Raw genomic sequence first — 20,206 nt, 5'->3', positions numbered from 1 at the left:
CTAAGATTATGTACATTGATTTTTTTTACCCTCTTTTTTTCTTTTTAACACTCCACACTTCACTGGAGTATATATTTTTTTAATAACTGTACTATTAGGTTAGAATTTTCTCACCTATTTCATTGGGAATTTAATGTAAAGTTCCCTCAACAAATATATTTTAATCTTCAATTATTTTTTAATAAATAAAACTCTGACCTAAAAACCGCTAAATAAATTTAACCTTTTGTATATAAACGTTTATAGTCTTAATGATTGTGTTTACTCTAGTCGAGAATTAAATCAAAAACGAATAGACATATATTTTTGCGATCACAACACAATTATTTTGATTCTAGTCATCTTCTATTCCTAAAAGAAAATATGAAATTAACTCATATTTACAACAATGAAACAAAAGAATTCGATTTACCTTAACATCTTACAAAAATTCAAACAAGATAGAGTAGACATCTGCTCTCTCAATCCCTCACTCGATTATGGCGACTCGTTGAGTAAGTGTCATTTGTCTTCGAATATAGTTCCGCCCCTCACCCTCGATTAATCATATCTCTCTCGCCTACCAAGCATATTTCAGTTTCTCTTCTAAAATTTATTCAACATCTTGGGATTTCTGAGGTTTTATTGTTTCACGATTTGAGTTTTTTTTTTCTGTTAAACTTAGCTTGAGTTGTTTTGTGTATAAAAATTAACTATACTAAATAAAAAAGTAGGAGCTATAAATAAAATTAATCTATACTAAATAAAAGTAATCTATACTATAAATTAACTATACTAAATAAAACTAATCTATACTAAATAAAAGTAGGAGCTATAAGCTCCTAAAGCTATCCATCTAGGATTTATAATAACCAATAGAGATTAAGATTAAAAATAACTAAGGGATCAGCCTATAGGATTTAAAATAACTAATCTATACACTGAATAACATTTTTAAAAGTTTTCAGAATTGCCTATATGAAGATTTTTTAAATGACCAATAGGGATCAGCCAACTCAATATTTAACATTTTTGATATTATGTAAAATTTCTATATTATAATACTTATAAATAAGTGTATGTACAACGTCCCACATCGGCTAGAAAATTTTAGACGATGGCTGGAAACCATTATAAATCTATAATATGAAAGTTGGCTAACTCTCTCCCTCAGCATGCCACCTCAGCATTTTAGAAAAACCTGGAGCTGACACCTAATTTAAAATAGCTAGCCAATCAAAATATAACAATTAATACAACTCAGATTTTTGAACCAATGTTAATTATTCTCGGTTTCTCTCTATTCGTAAGTCTCTGACACACCGAATCAAAAAAAAGAGTAAAAAGTCTCCCTCTTCTTCTTCTTCACACCATAAGCTTTTCTTCCTCAACCCATAGAGAGAGAGAGAGTAGCGGCTGATGTGTTCACGTTGTAACAGATATTTCGTGTATCACCACCAACATATCTTTGATAATTGTCTCAAGCTAGGGCGTAATTGTAATTGATTTGCCACCATTTTCACCCGAAGTAGAAATGTAATACATTTGGAGAATTAGGCTCTCTATCTAATCTCCTCTTTCTCTCTTCTTCGAATATCTCTCTTTGATGTTCCAATTTCAAATCAATTTTCTATCACAAAATCAGAGAAGAAGTTTTTGAGACAGAGGTAATTTGAGTAGAAGCAAAACCAAATATGTCTCTTTTCAAGTTAGTTTCCGCGATCAAAGATTTTCACCCAACTCACAAACTTGGCGAAGATGGATTTGGACCCGTCTTCAAGGTACCCTCAATTCTGACATCCCTAATCTTAAAGTTTCATCTTTTAAGTGTATCTTTGACCATTTGTTGTTTGTACGTTTTTTGTGTATGGTCTGTATTGTATTGATTCATTCTCATTCCTACATTTTTTTCTGATATTTTTGTGTAGCAACTCTTAGTACAATAGCTGGATCCAGAATATTGGATATGATGGGATTGGGTTGAAAATTGCTATGGTATGTTACCGTTGAGGTTCTTTAGGGTTTATGATTAGGGTGTATGCATGTAGCCTTATCACATATTAGAAGCAACCTCACTTTCTCAATCTAAAGTTACATTAATAACATAACACAAAAATCTCACAAATCTTTTCAAAAACTTCTCGATGTTGGCCCGGCTCAAGGGGGTGGCGGGAGGGGCAAAATCCAAGGGTCCACTCCAAAATTCAGAAAAAACCTTTGAACAAAGGGCACAAAAAAAAAACTGTGAAAGAGGTTTAAAAAATTTAGTTCACCTAGGGCCTAAAAATATTGAGACGGGATGTTGGTTAGTGAAGTTTGTTTGTTTTTGTGAGGACTCTTGCTTATTATTTTCAAGTGGATTATACATATTTCTTTAGATGATGTAATTTTGTATTTGAGTGTTTTTATTAGTAGTTGTTGTTGTTGCAACTGCTGCATGTGGAACTATTGCGGTTGAAAAAAAGGTGTTTGATATTGTTGTTCCTGCGGTTGTCGAAAAGAAGGAATTGGTATCCTACTACTCTTCAAACATCTATTACAGAGTATGAAACATCGGTTGAGGCGACTGCTATTAAACACACATAATTTAAAAATCTACACAAAACATCCTATAAATAAACGTCAAAAGACAAAAATACGAAACAAAAAAAAATAAACAGCACAAATGAAAACAACAACCCGCGCGTAGCGCGGGCAACCACCTAGTAAGACTAATATCCTTCCAACTACGAATGAACAGGAAGCTCGATTTATCAGGCGTCCAAATTTAAAAGTTTTATTTGGTTTATTATAACAAATTAAAACTTCTAAAAAGTTTCAAAATATTATAATATTTTAAAAAGTTTAAAGTATTAACAATATTGAAACTTTAGATGTAGTTGAAAAGTTTAAAATATTATAATTATTGAAACTTTTAAAAGATTCAAATATTATAAATATTTAAAAATACTATAAATACTTCCATTGAAAGTTTAAAATATTATAAAAAGTTTAAGTATCATTAATATTTAACTCTAAAAAATAAAAATGTTATAAATACTTAAATTACATCTAAAGTTTAAAATATTATAAATATTTAAACTCTATTAAAAATTGAAAAGTTTAAGTATTATTAAATATTATATATTCGTTTTCAAATATCTTGAAAATACCTTATTTATCTCTGTTTGCGCTTTTTATATCTTATGAGCGTTAATACATGTTTTTGTGTATGACTTTATAGATGAGTTGATATTCTTTTAGTATTTCTGGGTCATTTTATTTACTAAAAACATAGTTGAGGGTTTAAAATAGATCCAACAAGGTATAAGGGTTTTTTCTGTTAAATTTCCTATCTCAGTGGAAAAATATATTTTCTCTTTCTTTTATTTTTACTAGGTTGGTACCCGCGCTACGCTGCAGGTTGTTTTTAGATTATTTTTTATTTGTAAATTTTATTTTGTATTTTTTGAAACACTATTTTTTTTTATGTTGCTGGTATCAAAAATCATAATTTTGGTAGTGGTCAATGGTAATTTCTTTTGTTTTTCGTATTTTTATAATTTGTTATAGTTTTCAAAGTAAGAAATGAAAAAAAAAATAGACTTAAACAAATTGTGGTTACTGTAATTTTTGTTACACATTGGTACGTGAGTCCGCATAAATGATTTTCAAAAAAAAAAATACTTAAACATTAAAATTTACTTTAATGATAAATAAATTGGATGATATTGTATATAAATGTGATTTTTTAAATATAATTCGAACTTGTTCATTATATATCACTACCAAGTCTAAATTTTATTGCCAATCAAGCTCAATAATTGAAGCCATCCAATTTAGTTCAATTTCCAATACAACATGATAAACCGGGATAAGATTTGCCTTTGTAAAAATTATTTGTGGACGTTGATTAGCTAGCTTGACGACCTTGGAATAAAGTGTTTGGTTTAAATCATTGTCTCCTTCTCCACAAGATATCCTTTATAAAGCTTTGATGTCTTAGTCATGCTTAGGAGAACCAACGGCTTGAACCAAACATCTTGAATCACTTTCTGATATGAAGGTGACGATACTGTTTTTAATGGTGTTCTCTATAGGGCATGTGACTGTAGTAGGTGAGTGATGAGTATTGCGATGAAGTTAATTGTTTCGTTCTTTTGTTTATTCTCTCTAACTGAATTCAAGAGCAGTCTTATAGTGTGATGGAAATGAACAAAAAATTAGAGTATTCGTGCTTTTTTATTATGTCGGTAAGGGTTTACGAAGTGAAAGACAATGTGATGTGGCACATAGGGGTGTCAATCGGGCTGGCTCGACCCGGTCCGGCCCAAAATCTGCAAAACCTGCATATATTTAAGCTTTTCTCGGCCCGACCTGAAATATTTTCGAGCCTATATTTCAAAGCCCGGCCCGGCTCTAACAGGGCTACAAGACTTTTCGGGCTTTTCCGAGTTTATCTTACGGATCAAAAATTCAATTTTTTTTTGTCAATCATTGGGCAACAACAGGCCGGCCCATTAGCCAAATCCCTACATTCGTAGGGAGTGAGACTCGATCCCTAGTGTGATGGTGCCTTTTGCATTAAGGACTTATCATTGGCCATTGCAATAAGGTTACTTCACAAAAAAAAAAAAAATTGTAAGTTAGTTTATAACATGTCTTAAAAATCAATGTTTAAAGGTGCAATATAAAACAAATCAATCAAAATTTAAATAATTCATCTATATTCAGTAAAACCAACTTAATCTAAAATAAAAAAGAATTAAAACCAAAAATTTTTTATATTTTAACCAAACAAAAATATATATATATAATTCATATAAAATATCACAGATAAAGATTTTAAAAATATTAAGTAAGGTTATTAAGTAAATATGAAAACTAAGTTAGAGTTTTAAACTTTATTTTACAATCAAATATTGTAATCAAACAAAAATGTTACTAAAAAATAAAATTATATTTGTATAAGGGGTTTTCGGGCTGGCACGAACCCGATCGGGCTAAGCCCTAAAAACTTTTAAACCCGAACAGGCTGAATCCAAAAGATCCGATTTTTCTGAACATATATTTAAGTCTGAGCCTGGTGTTTTTCAAGATCGGATCAGGCCAAACCAACCTGCAGGCTTTAGGCCTAATTGATATGTTTAGTGGCACATAGCTTTTTTATTGGTTTAGAAAATTTAGCTTGATGTTAACTAAGGTGTCAACATCAGACTTCAGTCTTGAAGCTGATGTGTGACACAAGGAAAGCAATATGTTTTTTTATTATTATATTGATTTTTGTAAGGGGTATCGATTGAGCTGCTCCTCAACAACCTCAATAAATTACAACAGTGTCAATGTATACAGTATACACATATTAATAGCTATTTGTATATAAATAACCATTTGCATGTGCACTTAGTAGACTAATACACCATAAAACCAGAAATTAAATAAGAGATATGGCAATAGAAAGCCAAGTGACGGAAGGAGAGGAGCCGGTAAGTCCATTTGCGCGGTTGTTTAGCTTGCCGGGTCTCGGTGTCTTCAACATTGTAACCTTTGGATTCAAAACCGAAAGCAATCCATCAACCATTGTTGAAGGCTTAAAAAACACATTGATAAACCATCCACGCTTCTCTAGCATACTGGTAGGTAATTAACGTACACACACATACAAACATTTTTATTGTTTATATGTTAAGTTTCATGACTTCCTAACTCAAAATAAATATAAGATTATCAATGTATCAATCCATATAATATATTACGTTAGGGTTGCTCCTAACATCACGTGATGCATGTAGGTGACTGGTCATGATGAGTACAAAGGAAAAGCTAAATGGATTCCAACGAAAGTAAAAGTAGAAGATCATGTAATTGTTCCGGATATAGATCCCAACATTGAGAATCCTGATGAATATCTAGAAAATTATACATCAATGATGGCTCTTTCTCCCATGGATATGTCCAGACCTTTATGGGAGTTTCATTTATTGAAACTTAAAACATCACATGCCGAATCTATGGTCGTGGCTAGGTTCCATCACTCTTTGGGCGATGGGATGTCTCTTATGTCTCTTTTACTCGCTTGTGCTCGGAAAATATATGATCCCGAGGCGTTGCCTACTTTTGTGGCTCCGAAGAAAAGCAAAGCGAAGAACGTTTGTTTTGCTTTGGTTGCTTGGTTATGGTTCATAGTAAGAGTAATGTTCCACACTTGTGTTGAAGTTATTAAGTCTATGGTTTTTATTTGTTGTACGAGGGGTACCTCAGCTCATATAATAGCTAAACCTGGAGCTACACTTAGCACTAATAAGTTCATTCATCAAATCATTAGTTTGGATGATGTCAAAATGGTGAAGAACGCCATGAATATGGTACGTTTGCTTAATTAGTTCTTTTTTTTTCCTATTCAAAAAAATGGATATATTTAAGTTTTTTTCCTCTTTTTTTTTCTTAATTGATAGACGGTAAATGATGTTCTTCTTGGGATGGTGCAAGCTGGTCTTTTTCAATATTTGGATCAAAGATTTGGTAAATATCATTTACTCTTGTTTAATATGATAAATTAATATATGTAACACATTCTTAAATTTTGTTTCGAATTTATGAACAGAAACATCTTCAAAGTCAAGAAAAAATCTAGACAAACGATGTCTTCATGGTGTTGTTTTTTTTAATCTAAGGCCAAATAGAGATATCGAGGTGCTGAATAACATACCCCAAACGATCTTTGCTTTTATAGTTTATTTTTGTCTTGTTTAAAATAGTAAGAATCTAACCCATAATTCTATATCAGGATTTGGCAAATATGATGGCAAAAGGTTCCAAGTGTAGATGGGGGAACTCAATAGGTTATGTTCTGATTCCCTTGGAGATGAAGTCAAACGCTGATGTATTTGAATATGTTCGACAATCCAAAACTATTATGGATCGTAAAAAACATTCTTTCGAACCACTATTTTCCCATGGGTTGCTCAAATTAACGATGGAGGCTTTCGGATTTAAGGTATAGATGTTAAACCAAACAATATCTTAACATGAATGCAGTGCCAAATATAATAAATGTATTTTGTGCATCTGATCGACATATATGGATGTGTGGGGGTGGAAAACAGGCTACTCACAACTCTTTTAAAGAGAATTTTTGGAAGCACAACGATGATATTCTCTAATTAGCCTTTTCGGCCATCAAATATGTTACATTGCTGCAAGTAGCTTTGGTATTCCACAGGTACTCACTTACACATAAAGACATTCTTGAAACCATCATCAAATTAAAAATCACATTATTTCATATTCTTGCGCATAAATTAGACTACTAATGTTAACATTACAAATGGATTTGATTACCAAGATTTAGAGGGAATCGGGAATTTGGTTTGAGAGTCATCTCGAAGAACGTATTAGAATATCTCATATCAAAGACGGATATAAAATAACACCACTATTATATATTCCTTTCATTTCACAAAACTATTGTTTGAAAACATTATTTTTATTACTACGTGTCATCTCGTATATTCAATGTAATTATTAAAACTAAAACTTCTCAAATCTACATATCAGTTTATTAAATAAGAAAAACTGATATAATTATTCTTAATTTGTATAAAACATGTAAAAATGATAATTTTTGTGTAACATAGTAAATGTACCGTACATCCATTAGTTGGCAACCTTAATTGGTGAAACTTAATTAATTCTGATGGTTTGTTTTTGCTTATTTTTAACTAGGAACTCATTATCAATGTTCAAAGCTATGTGGACAAACTCATAATCAACATCGGAGTTGATGTAGAGGTTATTCCAGACCCTCATCACCTCTGCGATCTCATCATCGAATCTCTCCACAAGATGAAGTCTGCTGCTCCACAAAAGATCTTTCATGCTTCAGAAGTTTAAAACAAAACGCTCGTCGTGCGTATCATCTAGGTACAATGTCACTATTTTCAATAAATTTGTTTATTCACGTCTAATCCTGAGTTTATCATCTTGTTGTATGTCGGTGCACTTCTACAATAATTCTTCATTCATAAATGTTTGCACGAACATGTTGGGTCACTTCATATCTCCTCATCATGAGGTCTGCAACTTGAGAATGCCGGAACCTATAATTGATCATGGACCCGCTATTTAATATAAAATTTTAATGCACAGGCGGCGTAAAAACAAGCTTCAAGTTTCTAACCCAAAAGTGAAGGCATGGCCTAATTACAAAATATTTTACATAAAATTTCAACAACAAATCAGAAAAACCATGCTACCAAAGACAACAACAACAACAAAAAAGTTAGGGTTTCAGACAGCAAAAGTATGGATCAACAAGCGGTGCCAAGCCTCTGGCCGAGATAAACAAAATGCCATGTTAGAGACATGAGCGTCAATATATTTAACCAAGACGAGTATGTGTTGAGCTTGCTCAGCCTCTCGCTCAGCTTCTCCAGTTTCCGCCTTAGCTCCTGCCCAAACATTTGCTTATCCACAAGACCACAACAATTCTTTGAATATTTTCTTAATCTTATTTTAGAAACTACAGTTGATCAACCTGGCGATAGATATACGACCTGGAAATGAACCAGAACGTAATGACCCCAACGGCACTAAGAACCGCAAGTAACCAATAGAAGTAATCGAGATGGGCTCTGTTCAGATTACTGTTGAACCAGCTGTTTCCAGCATCTCCTCCAGTGGCCAAGTCGATCACAGAGATGAGTAAGCTGCTCAATAAGCTTCCAACGCCCAACGCACTTAAGTAAAGTGCAAGACCGATGCTTCTCAGCTCAGTGGGGACTTGGCTGTAGAAGAACTCTTGCATTCCCACTACAGTGTGTACGTCAGCCAATCCCAGCAGCAGATACTGAGGGATTAACCACCATATCGACATTGGAACAGTAGCTTGAGGTTGGTCTATAAGCCCATGTTCTTTCGCAGTCTCGAGCCGTTTTGACTCAACCAGAGCTGCAATCACCATCGTGAGAGCTGACAGTACCATTCCAACTCCAATTCTTCTGAGCATTGTAAGGCCACAAGGGTCTTTAGTTATCGACCTGGCGATTGGGACCAAAACACGGTCATAGAAGGGGACAAAGAGGACAATTGATATGCCAATAAGAACCTGAAGAGAAGCAGGTGGGATCTTCACACCAGGAAATATTGTTCTTTCCATAGTGACACCTTGCTTTGTGAAGAAAGTCATGTACTGCGCACAGGGTATGGCGTAGGCGAGAATTGCAAGCCATACTGGAATAAGTCTAATAAGAGCTGTGGCGTCCCCTACATCTCTAGACTTGCACGTCATATCTCCATCATTGGGAATAAGCAATGCTTTGTCGAGTAAACTGTCACAAGAAAGTGGATTAACTTCATAATCATGCAAGTATGCAACAAGGCTCTCCGAACCGTAACACCTACGAATGCTATATGTCAAACTTACCTCGACTCCTCTGGAGAATCATGAGATGGATTTGCCTCCAGCTCAACTCTGCGCAATTCCGAGGAACTCAATCCTTGGTTCTTGAAAGCTACAAAGAAGACTCTACCTATCCTGGTAAAAGGGTTGGCTTCTTCTTCTTGTCTTCTTTTACTGTACCTATAAGTTCTTCTCCCTAACACGAAAAGAACAAGAGAGAACACGACGAACACACATGGGATACCAAATCCAAGCGCCCAGCTAACAGATTCCTGGATGTACACAACCACTAGAATCGCTAGGCAGATTCCTGCAGACATACTAAGGTACCACCAGTTAAAGAAGGAGCTTCTGTCAGACTTCTCTTGAGGATCTTTCTCATCAAACTGGTCAGCACCAAAAGCCTGAACACAAGGCTTGTGTCCACTCTGTCCAATAGCCACCAAATACAGAGAGAAGAAGAAGAGTGCATTGAGTAAAGATGAAGGTAAAGAAGATGTCACTTCAGTAGTGTTGGGAATCATAAACGCAGATAAAAGTCAGAAATGCCAAACCCTGACACCAAATTCAAACTCTTTCTCAGTCAAAAATCGAAAGATTATATTTTTATCATTGAAATCGAAAGAGAATGAGACGAACCAGAACGTAGATAAAAGAAGAGATGATTATAGTTCGATACCGACCGAGAAAAGCTCCAAGAAGAGGAAGAAGAGTAGCGATTCCAGATCAAGCGTTGACATTAGCGGCGGCCACCGCCGTGGATTGACCAAGTGGCCCGGTCAAATAGCTTATCAGGTTTGATCCGATTCCAAAGTAAGCAAACCTCTCCGCCACCTCCACACCTACGATTCGAAGAAGAAAAAAATGTCCTCATAAGTTACAGTGATGTAAACAGAGAGGAGTAGCTCCCGATCTCATCAGCTTACCGATGATGAACCAGGCGGCTCTCCATCTACCGGTATTAGATCTTCTGGCGGCGATTCCACGGTGGTCAACGGCACCGGTGACGACATCTTCTGTGAGAAGAGAAGTCGTCATTTTCTCCTCTTGTCACCAACGAATACTTGAGCAATTTTTAATTAGTAGCTTTAGGTAGCTTCACATGTGAGCAATTTTTATGTAAAAAAAAAAAGAAAAAGAAAGACAATTTTATAAATATCACTTGAGTATATCTTTTTCCAAAATATTATTTTTAATTTTATTTACTAAAAATACCATAAAAAAATTTTAAGTTAAACCTTAAATCCTAAACAGTACCTTTTATCCCCTAAAAATTTATACTGAACTAAAATTGTCAATTCAAACTTAAAAAAAAAAATTTAGCACCTTTAAAAAAATTAACTTTTTGTGTTTTGGAAAAAAATAAATTAAAGTATAGTATTTGCAGGAACTCCTCAAAAAAAAATTGATATGATAACTGGAGGATTTTTTTTTTTTTTTTCTGTCAACAGGAAAAAATTGTAATCTATGATATAATAAACAAATTGATAATGATAACTGGATAAATTAATAGTTTCTTTTTTAATAACTAGGTGAATTTAGTTTTCAATACCCGACTAATGTCTTTTGGATAAATGTAGTCGTCGACTAGTTTGTTCACCGGATATTCTTCAAATAGATCCATTTCAACTAGCCAAAAACAATAAGGATTTGACTAGTTTAAACGCAGCGTTTGTGGTTGTGGTTGCGGGAGATTATGGAAGCGGTAGTTACAATTTCAAATATTATAAAGCGTTTTGAATGGTTAGTTTAGCGTTTTTGTAGGAGTTTTACGAATGGTTGATCAGCGGGGACAATAACGGTTAAAACATAATCAATATAATATATAATTATATAAATGTTTAAAAACACCAAAAAATTTATTAAACTTGAATTATAATTAAAATTCATTAAAAATACTTAAATAATTATTCAAAAAAACAAATAAATTTTATATTGAAATACTTATTACTTTATGCATTTGACTTTTCACCAAAAATTTAATCAAGTAATGTGATAAATGACAAAACATATGCTTTAGATAATATATCTTCTCTTTTAAATATCACACTGAATCACAAGGCCATGATAAATTAATTATAAAAGACCAATGTACTTGATGTTTGGAAGAGACATATTTTTAGTTTTCTTGACTCTCACATAAAAAATTTTGTAATGCAGTTCCGTGAGGCTGCAGTTGCATCGGTATGAATGATCAAGCGAGAGTTCAGAAGAGTCACTGGTGATCTGTTTTAATATCTTTCACAAATAATCTTATTTTCTTACATTTCTGATAAAATGTTATATTTATTTAGATTTTTTTGAACTTATGTGCGATGTGCCATTAAATTTACATCAAATTTTCCGGATTATTGTTAATTGGAATCTTATTTTCTTGTAATTATTTATTTTCTAATCTCTTCAATCTTATTCGTATTTCATTTTCTCCCATCCTTAATGGGTAAAATTGTTAAGCTGGAGATATATGAAAAAATATATCATTATCATTGATTTGTTTTCAGTTAGAAAAAAAATCCAACCGCATCCGCAAGCACTTGCGGGAAGCAGCTGTTGGATTCCAGTGGTTTCAAGCGGTTGGGAGCAATTGAGAGTGGTTTGTGTAATTGGTACCAATCGATAGCAACCACTACTTTCCGCAAACATTTCGTTTGCGGGAGGTAGCAGGAGACCGAGTCAACACCTAAGTAATTATTGTGTTGTGTACATGATAAACAAGGATCTACACAATATCTCATAGTTGTGTTGTGTACATGATAAAGAGGGATCGACACAATCTCAATTCTCCCTCAGTTGCTGGAGGAATCCATCATATAGGATGATTGAGCACATAAAGTCAAGAAAAATTAGAAGTCGGAAAAAATAACAAACAAAGAATACCCTTGGCCAACCAACTACCAAATATTTTCGTATAGGCCTATTATGCTTGTAAGAGCGTGATTTAGTACCACCTGATTAGCCCGGGGTAAACCAGCACATACTTAATTCAAGAGATTACATAAGGCACAGTCCATCAAGATCTTCAGCTCGGAGAATGACGTTAAAGGAGGTCTCCATGACGACTGCCCGAGTTAGATGTTGAAACAACCCGACCCTTTTTTTAATAACAATATAATTAAATACCCCATAATACTCAATTATAACATAAACTGTAAACCAATATAAACCAATCCCAGATAACCACCTAAACCAATAAATACCAAAACAACAACATGCACAGCGGAAACATAAATCATAACCAACAACCTAACACATTTCTATCCAAGGTTCCAACATGAACAATATAACCAACAACACACAAACGAGACCCTAAATCATCCTCTTCCTCATCGTCATGATTCCACATCACATACTTGCACACCACAAACAACAATTGAGATGCATAAATATTATCACAAATACTTAGTGAGGCAATCCTCCATCTACTAGGCTATACACACAAGCAACTTAGAAACTAATGTTTAACAAACAACAACCAAACACAAACAAACCAGAAAAACAAGTATCAGCTGCTGCTGAAAAGATTGGTGTCGATTGACATCGACTTCAGTGTTGACACACTCCTCCTTGGTGTCGACCGACACCGACTCTACATACATGTTGCTTCCCAAATCCTCCAAATCATCTGAAACTCCCCCAAAAGCCCTAGAAACTCATGGGAACCAACAACCAACCACAGGAATACAAGCAAACAACACAAACAGCCACAAAACAAGCAAAACAAAGGATTCTCAGACTTAGATCAGCCATGGTCAAGCCACTCACCTTAGCAAAGAGAGAAGATTGAGATGAAGAACAGCAAGAACCACGCCACAGAAACCTACTCACACCCAGGAAGCTACTGATATGCTTCTCCTCTACTTGACAACACCAAAACAAGCCCTTATGCTCCTCTTAATTCTCCTTAACATTCTCCTTACACTACAAGAAAACAATCAATTTGTGAGCGAAATATATCTAGCTAATCCCTCGCAAAACGATTATAGCAAGGGATTTTCGAGGAAAGTCAATTCCTAGCAATTCGTTTCTCGCAAATTGGTCAACATTGCAAATCCCTCGCAATATTTACTAGGAATTAAATATCTCACAATATTTGCTAGGAATTAAATCCCTCGCAATATTTGCTAAGAATTAAATCCCTAGCAAAATAGTCATAAATTGCGAGGATTAAAAGCGGTAGCAAATTTCTTGCAATATTATTCCTAGTACATTCTTCGCAGAATTCGCTATGGATTTGCGAGGAAACATTTAAAAAACTATTAAAAAAGTTATTTTCTTAAATAATTTAATATATTTAAATTTTTTCAATATATATATATATATTCTGTACATTTATAGATTTAGTGACAGCCTCACAGGTTTTTTAAAAATTATATATATATATATATATTGATATTTATAAACCACCAAAACCGGAAATTGGTTAAGAGTTACAGAATTGAACTGGTTACCAAATGTGGGTTGAACCGGATACTAAAATCAACAAACCAAAAAATCCTAATCACGCAGCCGCAACCAAATTCCGTTTGCCGACGAGCCCTTGTTGCCATCTGCTAGTATGTCGTCCTCTTGGCCAATTAATCCTAAAAAATAATCTTCAAACCAACCAATTAATTCCCCGTTGCCAGCTGCTAGTAAGAATTTGTTAGGGCTTTTATGTTTGTAGCAGATGCCTCGCAATTCTATCACAAATTTGTGAGAAATAATTTTTCTCGCAAATTTTTTTAACAAATTGATTGTTTTCTTGTAGTGTTAAGTCTCTAGATCAAGTCCCCGAATCAATTCTCTCTATTTTCTCTTTCTCTAGAAGCGACAAAAGACAGAAACCTTAAAACAAGCGGCTGCTCGTGCCTTTTTAAACGAGCCCTAAGGTTTCCAACCGAAACCAAACCAAACGGATCGATTTTGGAACAAATCAAACAACCAAAAATTTAGTGGTGTCGACGAGCCCCAGTGCGCTGTGCGGATTACCCTCGCACAATGCTATTTCTTGCCATATAGAAATAGAAATACTACGTCAGTTCCGAAATGAGTGGATAGGTTTTTCTTGTAGAGTATTAACATCTGTCTTATATCAAGTTTTTAAATTATTATTATTATTTTGTAACGATCTCATGAATCTACTTATTTACAACTACAAGAGTAGAAAAGTGCATAAAAATCCTACCAAAAATCTTGTAATTTGTTTATTATGCGATATGTAGAAAATATGATATTTATTGAAGGAAATTTCGGAGAATTGAGCAAGGAAACAGTTAGCTTGACACCATTTAATAGCTATGTCACCATCTCAATAATTTACTAGACGATCTTGACAATATAGTTGAGACCATTTCTTGGACCCATCATACATATATAGTGAGGTAAAGAAGCATGTAGCTTCTCAACAACCCATTTAACTACAATAATGTCAAGGCCTCATATATTAATAGCTGTGTGTATATAAATAAACCATTTGCATCTGTACATTGTAGAACAATACAATAAAACCGGAAGTCGTCAAAGAAGAGATATGGCAATAGAAAGGCAAGAGACGGAAGGAGAGGCGCCAGTAAGTCCATTTGCACGGTTGTTTAGCTTGCCGGGTCTCGATGTCTTCAACGTTGTAACCATTGGATGCAAAACCGAAGGCAATCCATCAACCATTGTTGAAGGCTTAAAAAACACATTGATTAACCATCCACGCTTCTCTAGCATACTGGTAGGTAATTAACGTACACACTACACACACATAGACACGTTTTATTGTTTATAAGTTAAGTTTCATGACTTCCAACTCAAAATAAATTTAAGAAGAGTGTATCAATTCATATACAATATATTACGTTAGGGATCCTCTCATTTCAGATGTAGTATTACTAACATCAATACATCATATGATACATGTAGGTGACTGGTCATGGTGAGCACAAAGGAAAAGCTAAATGGATTCCAACAAAAGTAAAAGTAGAAGAACATGTAGTTGTTCCGGATATAGATCCCAACATTGAGAATCCTGATGAATTTCTAGAGGATTATACATCAAGGATGGCTCTTTCTCCAATGGATATGTCAAAACCTTTATGGGAGTTTCATTTATTGAAACTTAAAACATTACATGCCGAATCTGTGGCCGTGGCTAGGTTCCATCACTCTTTGGGCGATGGGATGTCTCTTATGTCTCTATTACTCGCTTGTACTCGGAAAACATGTGATCCCGAGGCGTTGCCTACTTTTGTGACTCCGAAGAAAAGCAAAGCAAAGAACGTTTGTTTTGCTGTGGTTGCTTGGTTATGGTTCATAGTAAGAATTATGTTTCACACTTGTGTTGAAGTTATCAAGTCTATGGTTTTTATTTGTTGTGCGAGGGACACCTCAGCTCATATTATGGGTAAACCAGGAGCTACACTTCGCAATAATAAGTTCATTCATCAAATCATTAGTTTGGATGATGTCAAAATGGTGAAGAACGCCATGAATATGGTAGGTTTGCTTAATTAGTTTTTTTTTTTCCTATTGAAAGATGTTCATATGTTTCCCCCTTTTATAATTTTTTTTTTACATTCCTCTTCTCTATTAGACGGTAAATGATGTTCTTTTTGGGATGGTGCAAGCTGGTCTTTCTCGATATTTGAATCAAAGATATGGTAAATCATTTACTCTTGTTTAATAGTATCATATTTTTAACAATATTCTTACATTTTGTCTCGAATTTGGTAACAGATCTTGAAGACAAACTACGTCTTCATGGTGTTGTTTTTTTCAATCTAAGGCCAAACAGAAATATTGAGGTGCTAAATAACATACTCCAAAGGATTTTTGCTTTCTTTTTGTCTTGTTTAAATAGTAAGAATCTAACACGTAAGTCTATATCAGGATTTGGCAAATATGATGGCGAAAGGTTCTAAGTGTAGATGGGGGAACTCAATAGGTTATGTTCTGATTCCCTTGGAGATGAAGTCATACGATGATGTATTTGAATATGTTCGACAATCCAAAAGCATGATGGATCGTAAAAAACATTCCCTCGAACCTCTATTTTCCTATGGGTTGTTGAAATTGACATTGGAGGTTTTTGGATTTAAGGTAAGATGTTAAACCAAACTTATCTTAATATATGTCGTTCCAAATATAATAGATGTATTTTGTACATCTGATCGACCTATATGGATGTGTGGGGCTGGAAAACAGGCACTCAAAACTCTTGTAACTAAGATTTTTGGAAGCACAACGATGATATTCTCTAATGTGGTTGGTCCAGCCGAAGAAATTAGCTTTTTCGGCCATCAAATATCTTACATTGCTGCAAGTACCTTTGGCATTCCACAGGTACATGACTCTCATACACACAAACATGCACATTCTTGAAATCATCATAAAAATAACATTACTTTAATTTATTGTGCATCAGTTAGGCTACTCGAGGAGCGTGTTAGAATAATTCATATCAAGGACAAAGATGATTTAATACTATTTTATGTTCTTTTTGTTTTACAAATAGTTGTCGTTTGAATGTCTTGTCACATTTTCAATGCAGTTCTAAAAACCAAATTTCTTTTAATCTAATATATTTTTCAAATTATTAATTAGAAAATTTATTTTTAATAGTGTACTTATATAAATAACATAATTGAAGTATATATAATTTTCCTCGAATACATGTAAAAATGATAATTATTGTGAAACAAAGTAGATATATAAGTTTATCCACTTTAAATTAGTTGGTAACCTAATTAGTTGATGAAACTTAATTCCGATGGTTTTTGTTCTTCTTTTTTGTAACAAGGGACTCATTATCGGTACTCAAAGCTATGTGGATAAACTCATAATTAACATCGGAGTTGATGTAGACGTGATTCCAGATCCTCATCACCTCTGTGATCTCATCATCGAAGCTCTTTCAATGATGAAGTCTGCTGCTCCACAAAAGATCTTTCATGCTTCCGAGGTTTAAACAAAATGCTCGGCTTGCATATCATCTAGCTATAAATTTTCACTATTTTCATAAATTGTCTATTCACGTCTCATCCTGAGTTTATCATCTTTATGTGGGTGCACTTCTAAAATAAATTCATTCATAAACTGTTTGCACGAACGTGTTGGATCACTTTATATCTCCTCAACGTGACAATGCCGGAACCTATAATTGTCAATGGAGCCGCTATTTAATATGAAATTTTAATGCATAGGCGGCATAAAAACAACCTCTCCAAGTCTTTCTAACCGAGAAGTGAAGGCATGACCTAATTACAAAATATATTATATATAAAATTCAACAACAAAACACAAAACCATGCTACCGTGACGAGTACGTCAGAAACAAAGACAAACAACAACAACAAAAAAGTTAGGGTTTCAGACAGCAAAAGTATGGATCAACAAGCGGCGCCAAGTCTCTGGCCGAGATAAACAAAATGCCATGTTAGAGACATGAGCGTCAATATATTTAACCAAGACGAGTATGTGTTGAGCTTGCTCAGCCTCTCGCTCAGCTTCTCCAGTTTCCGCCTTAGCTCCTGCTCACTACTCGTCCTCTCTCCTCCTCTTCCTTCCTCTTTTTCCGCCTTCATCCGCTCAAACATTGCCTATCCACAAACAATACATAACTCAATATTATTTAACTAGAAGATCCCAAACCAAAACCTTGTCATAGAAATTATAATTCAATGTGACCAAAATAGAAGATTCATAAACCAAAACAATTAGATTATCTCCTTTACATCTATTAGAATGATCCTTAATTTCCCAAACTCAAAACTAATCTGTCATTTCTATGTATATCGTTCCATGGTCTATAAGACTAAACCAAAATTAAATATTAGCCAGGGAGATGTAAACTAACCTTGGTGGCACGTGGCTCAACAAATGACTTGTTAGCCTCAATCATAAAGAAAGAGGACAAGAGGTTAACCCCTTGCCACATCTCCGTGGCGTCGGTGAGCAGTTTCCTCCGGCGGCTAAGCACGTGACCCAACAAACCCACAAGGATTCCCACAGAGGTCGCCTTAAAATAAACAGGATACAGCTTACTCTGCACTACACCAAACTGTTGCCTCCCCAACACCGACGCTAAAACGTAGCTTGACACAAACGTCACCCACACGCAAGTCCCAAACGCCGCAGCTATCCCAGTCAGCCCAACCACGCTCGCTACCTTTGTCGGACTAAGCGCCCCCACAGCCGCTGACCCGAACTCACGCACCCCATTCTTAACTCTCTCCCACGCATTCTGGGACTTGTGAGCCACCGTTTCCTTCAATTCGTGTGCCTTTCCCCTCACTCTATCTTTCGCCCTCTCCTTAGATTCATGGGCTTTTTGGGCCACCGTCTCCTTCACGTCATATGCTTTATCCCTCACCTTATCTTTAGCATCATGGGCTATATGACCCACACTCTCTCTCACATCATGGGCTTTTTCTGTTACCTTCTCCTTAGCATATCGGGCTTTATCAGCCACCGTGTCTTCCAGGTCACGTGCCGCATGTGTAACCGTCTCCTTCATATCGTGAGCCTTACGACCGGCAGCGTCTTCAACATCGGAAGAAGTCTCGCCGACAGTATCAGCGGTTCTATCTTTAGCCCGACCCACCACACTCGCGATCTTCTGCCTGCACTTACCGAAGGCATCGCATATGAGTTCCCCAGCCGTCGCGTGATGATCACGCACCTCCTCTGTTTCTTCCTTGGTCTCAATCACCGGCTGTGAGATCCCTTGGCCGACGTGTGGAAGATGCGACGCCGTTTCTTTAACTCTCTCTTTCGCATTTTTAAACAAAGAACCTCCCTTCCCTTCTTCGTTATCTCCTTCTCCTTGATCCGCCGATGGTGGCGAGATCGAGACTCTGGTGTTTGTTTTACCATCACGATCGTACTCAACCACCACAACTCGGTGGCCGTCTTTGACGATGATGTCTCCCTGAGACGCCGCCCCGTGGTTGGTGGTCATGGCTGGGCTCGGAGACCATACCTCCGCCGCTAGTAAAGTACTCAAGACAAGACTCAAAGCTAGTAGATTCATCATTCCTTACTTTTATTGGTTGTTCTTCCCCTCTCTCGAAATCTTAAACTAACCACTAAGCCGTACTAAAACACTTTGGGAGGGATGTGGAACCGTAAATAACCCTTTTTGTTTTTCTTCTTCTTTTAGCTTTTCTGAATGACACCTGTCTCCACGTATATTTGTACGTGTCCGCTCTACGAGAAAAGTAAACTTCTTAGATACTCGAGGATGGTTTTGCACGGTAACCAAAACGGTCGTATATGATTAGTTTAGAAGAAACTACATAATGGGCCTAGTTTTGATACATCAAGGCCCAGACAATTATGTAAGTATTATTTTTTGGATGCAATTTATACAGACGTTACTTTTAAATTTTAGTTATTGCTTGCAAAAGTATCCAATTTTGTTGGTACGCAGCATAAATTGAAATCATATATGCATCCGATACACAAACAAACAGACCCAAAATCAGAGAACACGAAATGGGAGCAAACAACATACTAGTGAAAAACTAGATACTGGTCCTTTGACAACTAGTCAACTACTAATCTGCCAGAGAGAGACTTATTGACGCAACAGAACTCTAATTGCAACGCTAATCAAAAAAACAAGAATGGTGAGAGAACTTACGAACACTCCACACACAAGTGCCTTATCGATGAAACCCCAATTTGCTACACCGCTCCTCGGTACATCGACCTCTTGAATCTCCTTCCCTTCTTTCTTTGACTTTACCTTCTGATCATTATCCTGTTTTGAGATATTTTCAGAGATGTTATATGCCTCTCCTGATCTCTCTTCTCCACAGCAGCTCTCAGCAGAGCAAGCGCAAGTCTCACAAGTGCTAACATTCGACGAACAAGGCGGCTTTG

The 20,206-nt window shown here is 35.4% G+C and overlaps 2 protein-coding genes and 2 pseudogenes across 5 annotated transcripts in view; 2 read left to right on the top strand and 2 right to left on the bottom strand.

The window, feature by feature from the left end:
* Positions 1 to 17,359, top strand: part of LOC104701883 (O-acyltransferase WSD1-like) — a 42,480-nt gene extending 25,121 nt beyond the window's left edge. Inside the window, exons 1-7 of one of the 3 annotated variants that reach the window (XM_010417638.2) lie at positions 14,819 to 15,056; positions 15,245 to 15,817; positions 15,915 to 15,981; positions 16,058 to 16,125; positions 16,211 to 16,420; positions 16,526 to 16,663; positions 16,746 to 16,945. In XM_010417638.2, the coding sequence (XP_010415940.1) occupies positions 14,868 to 15,056; positions 15,245 to 15,817; positions 15,915 to 15,981; positions 16,058 to 16,125; positions 16,211 to 16,420; positions 16,526 to 16,663; positions 16,746 to 16,775 (1,275 nt within the window). In that variant the 5' untranslated portion in view covers positions 14,819 to 14,867 and the 3' untranslated portion in view covers positions 16,776 to 16,945. Of the gene's footprint in view, positions 1 to 14,818; positions 15,057 to 15,244; positions 15,818 to 15,914; positions 15,982 to 16,057; positions 16,126 to 16,210; positions 16,421 to 16,525; positions 16,664 to 16,745; positions 16,946 to 17,120 lie in introns of those variants that run through there. The other 2 variants (XM_010417637.2, XM_019227757.1) reach the window with 2 other exon arrangements.
* On the top strand, positions 5,406 to 7,851 carry LOC104701880 (annotated as a pseudogene).
* On the bottom strand, positions 8,113 to 19,439 carry LOC104701885. 2 transcript variants are annotated; one of them, XM_010417640.2, is made up of 3 exons: positions 18,177 to 19,439; positions 17,843 to 17,919; positions 8,113 to 8,400 (listed from the first exon to the last, which is right to left on the bottom strand). In XM_010417640.2, the coding sequence occupies exons 1-3, from the start codon at positions 19,353 to 19,355 to the stop codon at positions 8,268 to 8,270; spliced, it is 1,389 nt and encodes a 462-aa protein (XP_010415942.1). In that variant the 5' UTR covers positions 19,356 to 19,439; the 3' UTR covers positions 8,113 to 8,267. The 2 variants fall into 2 exon arrangements, with proteins under 2 accessions (XP_010415942.1, XP_010415941.1); XM_010417639.1 differs by lacking the exon at positions 8,113 to 8,400 and having other exon boundaries at positions 17,574 to 17,919.
* Positions 8,407 to 10,455, bottom strand: LOC104701882 (annotated as a pseudogene).

Source organism: Camelina sativa, chromosome 7 (genome assembly GCF_000633955.1).
Source record: "Camelina sativa cultivar DH55 chromosome 7, Cs, whole genome shotgun sequence".
NCBI classification, from domain to species: domain Eukaryota; kingdom Viridiplantae; phylum Streptophyta; class Magnoliopsida; order Brassicales; family Brassicaceae; genus Camelina; species Camelina sativa.
The sequence above is the reverse complement of the archived record's forward strand: the minus strand, read 5'-3'. Positions and strand labels throughout refer to the sequence as shown.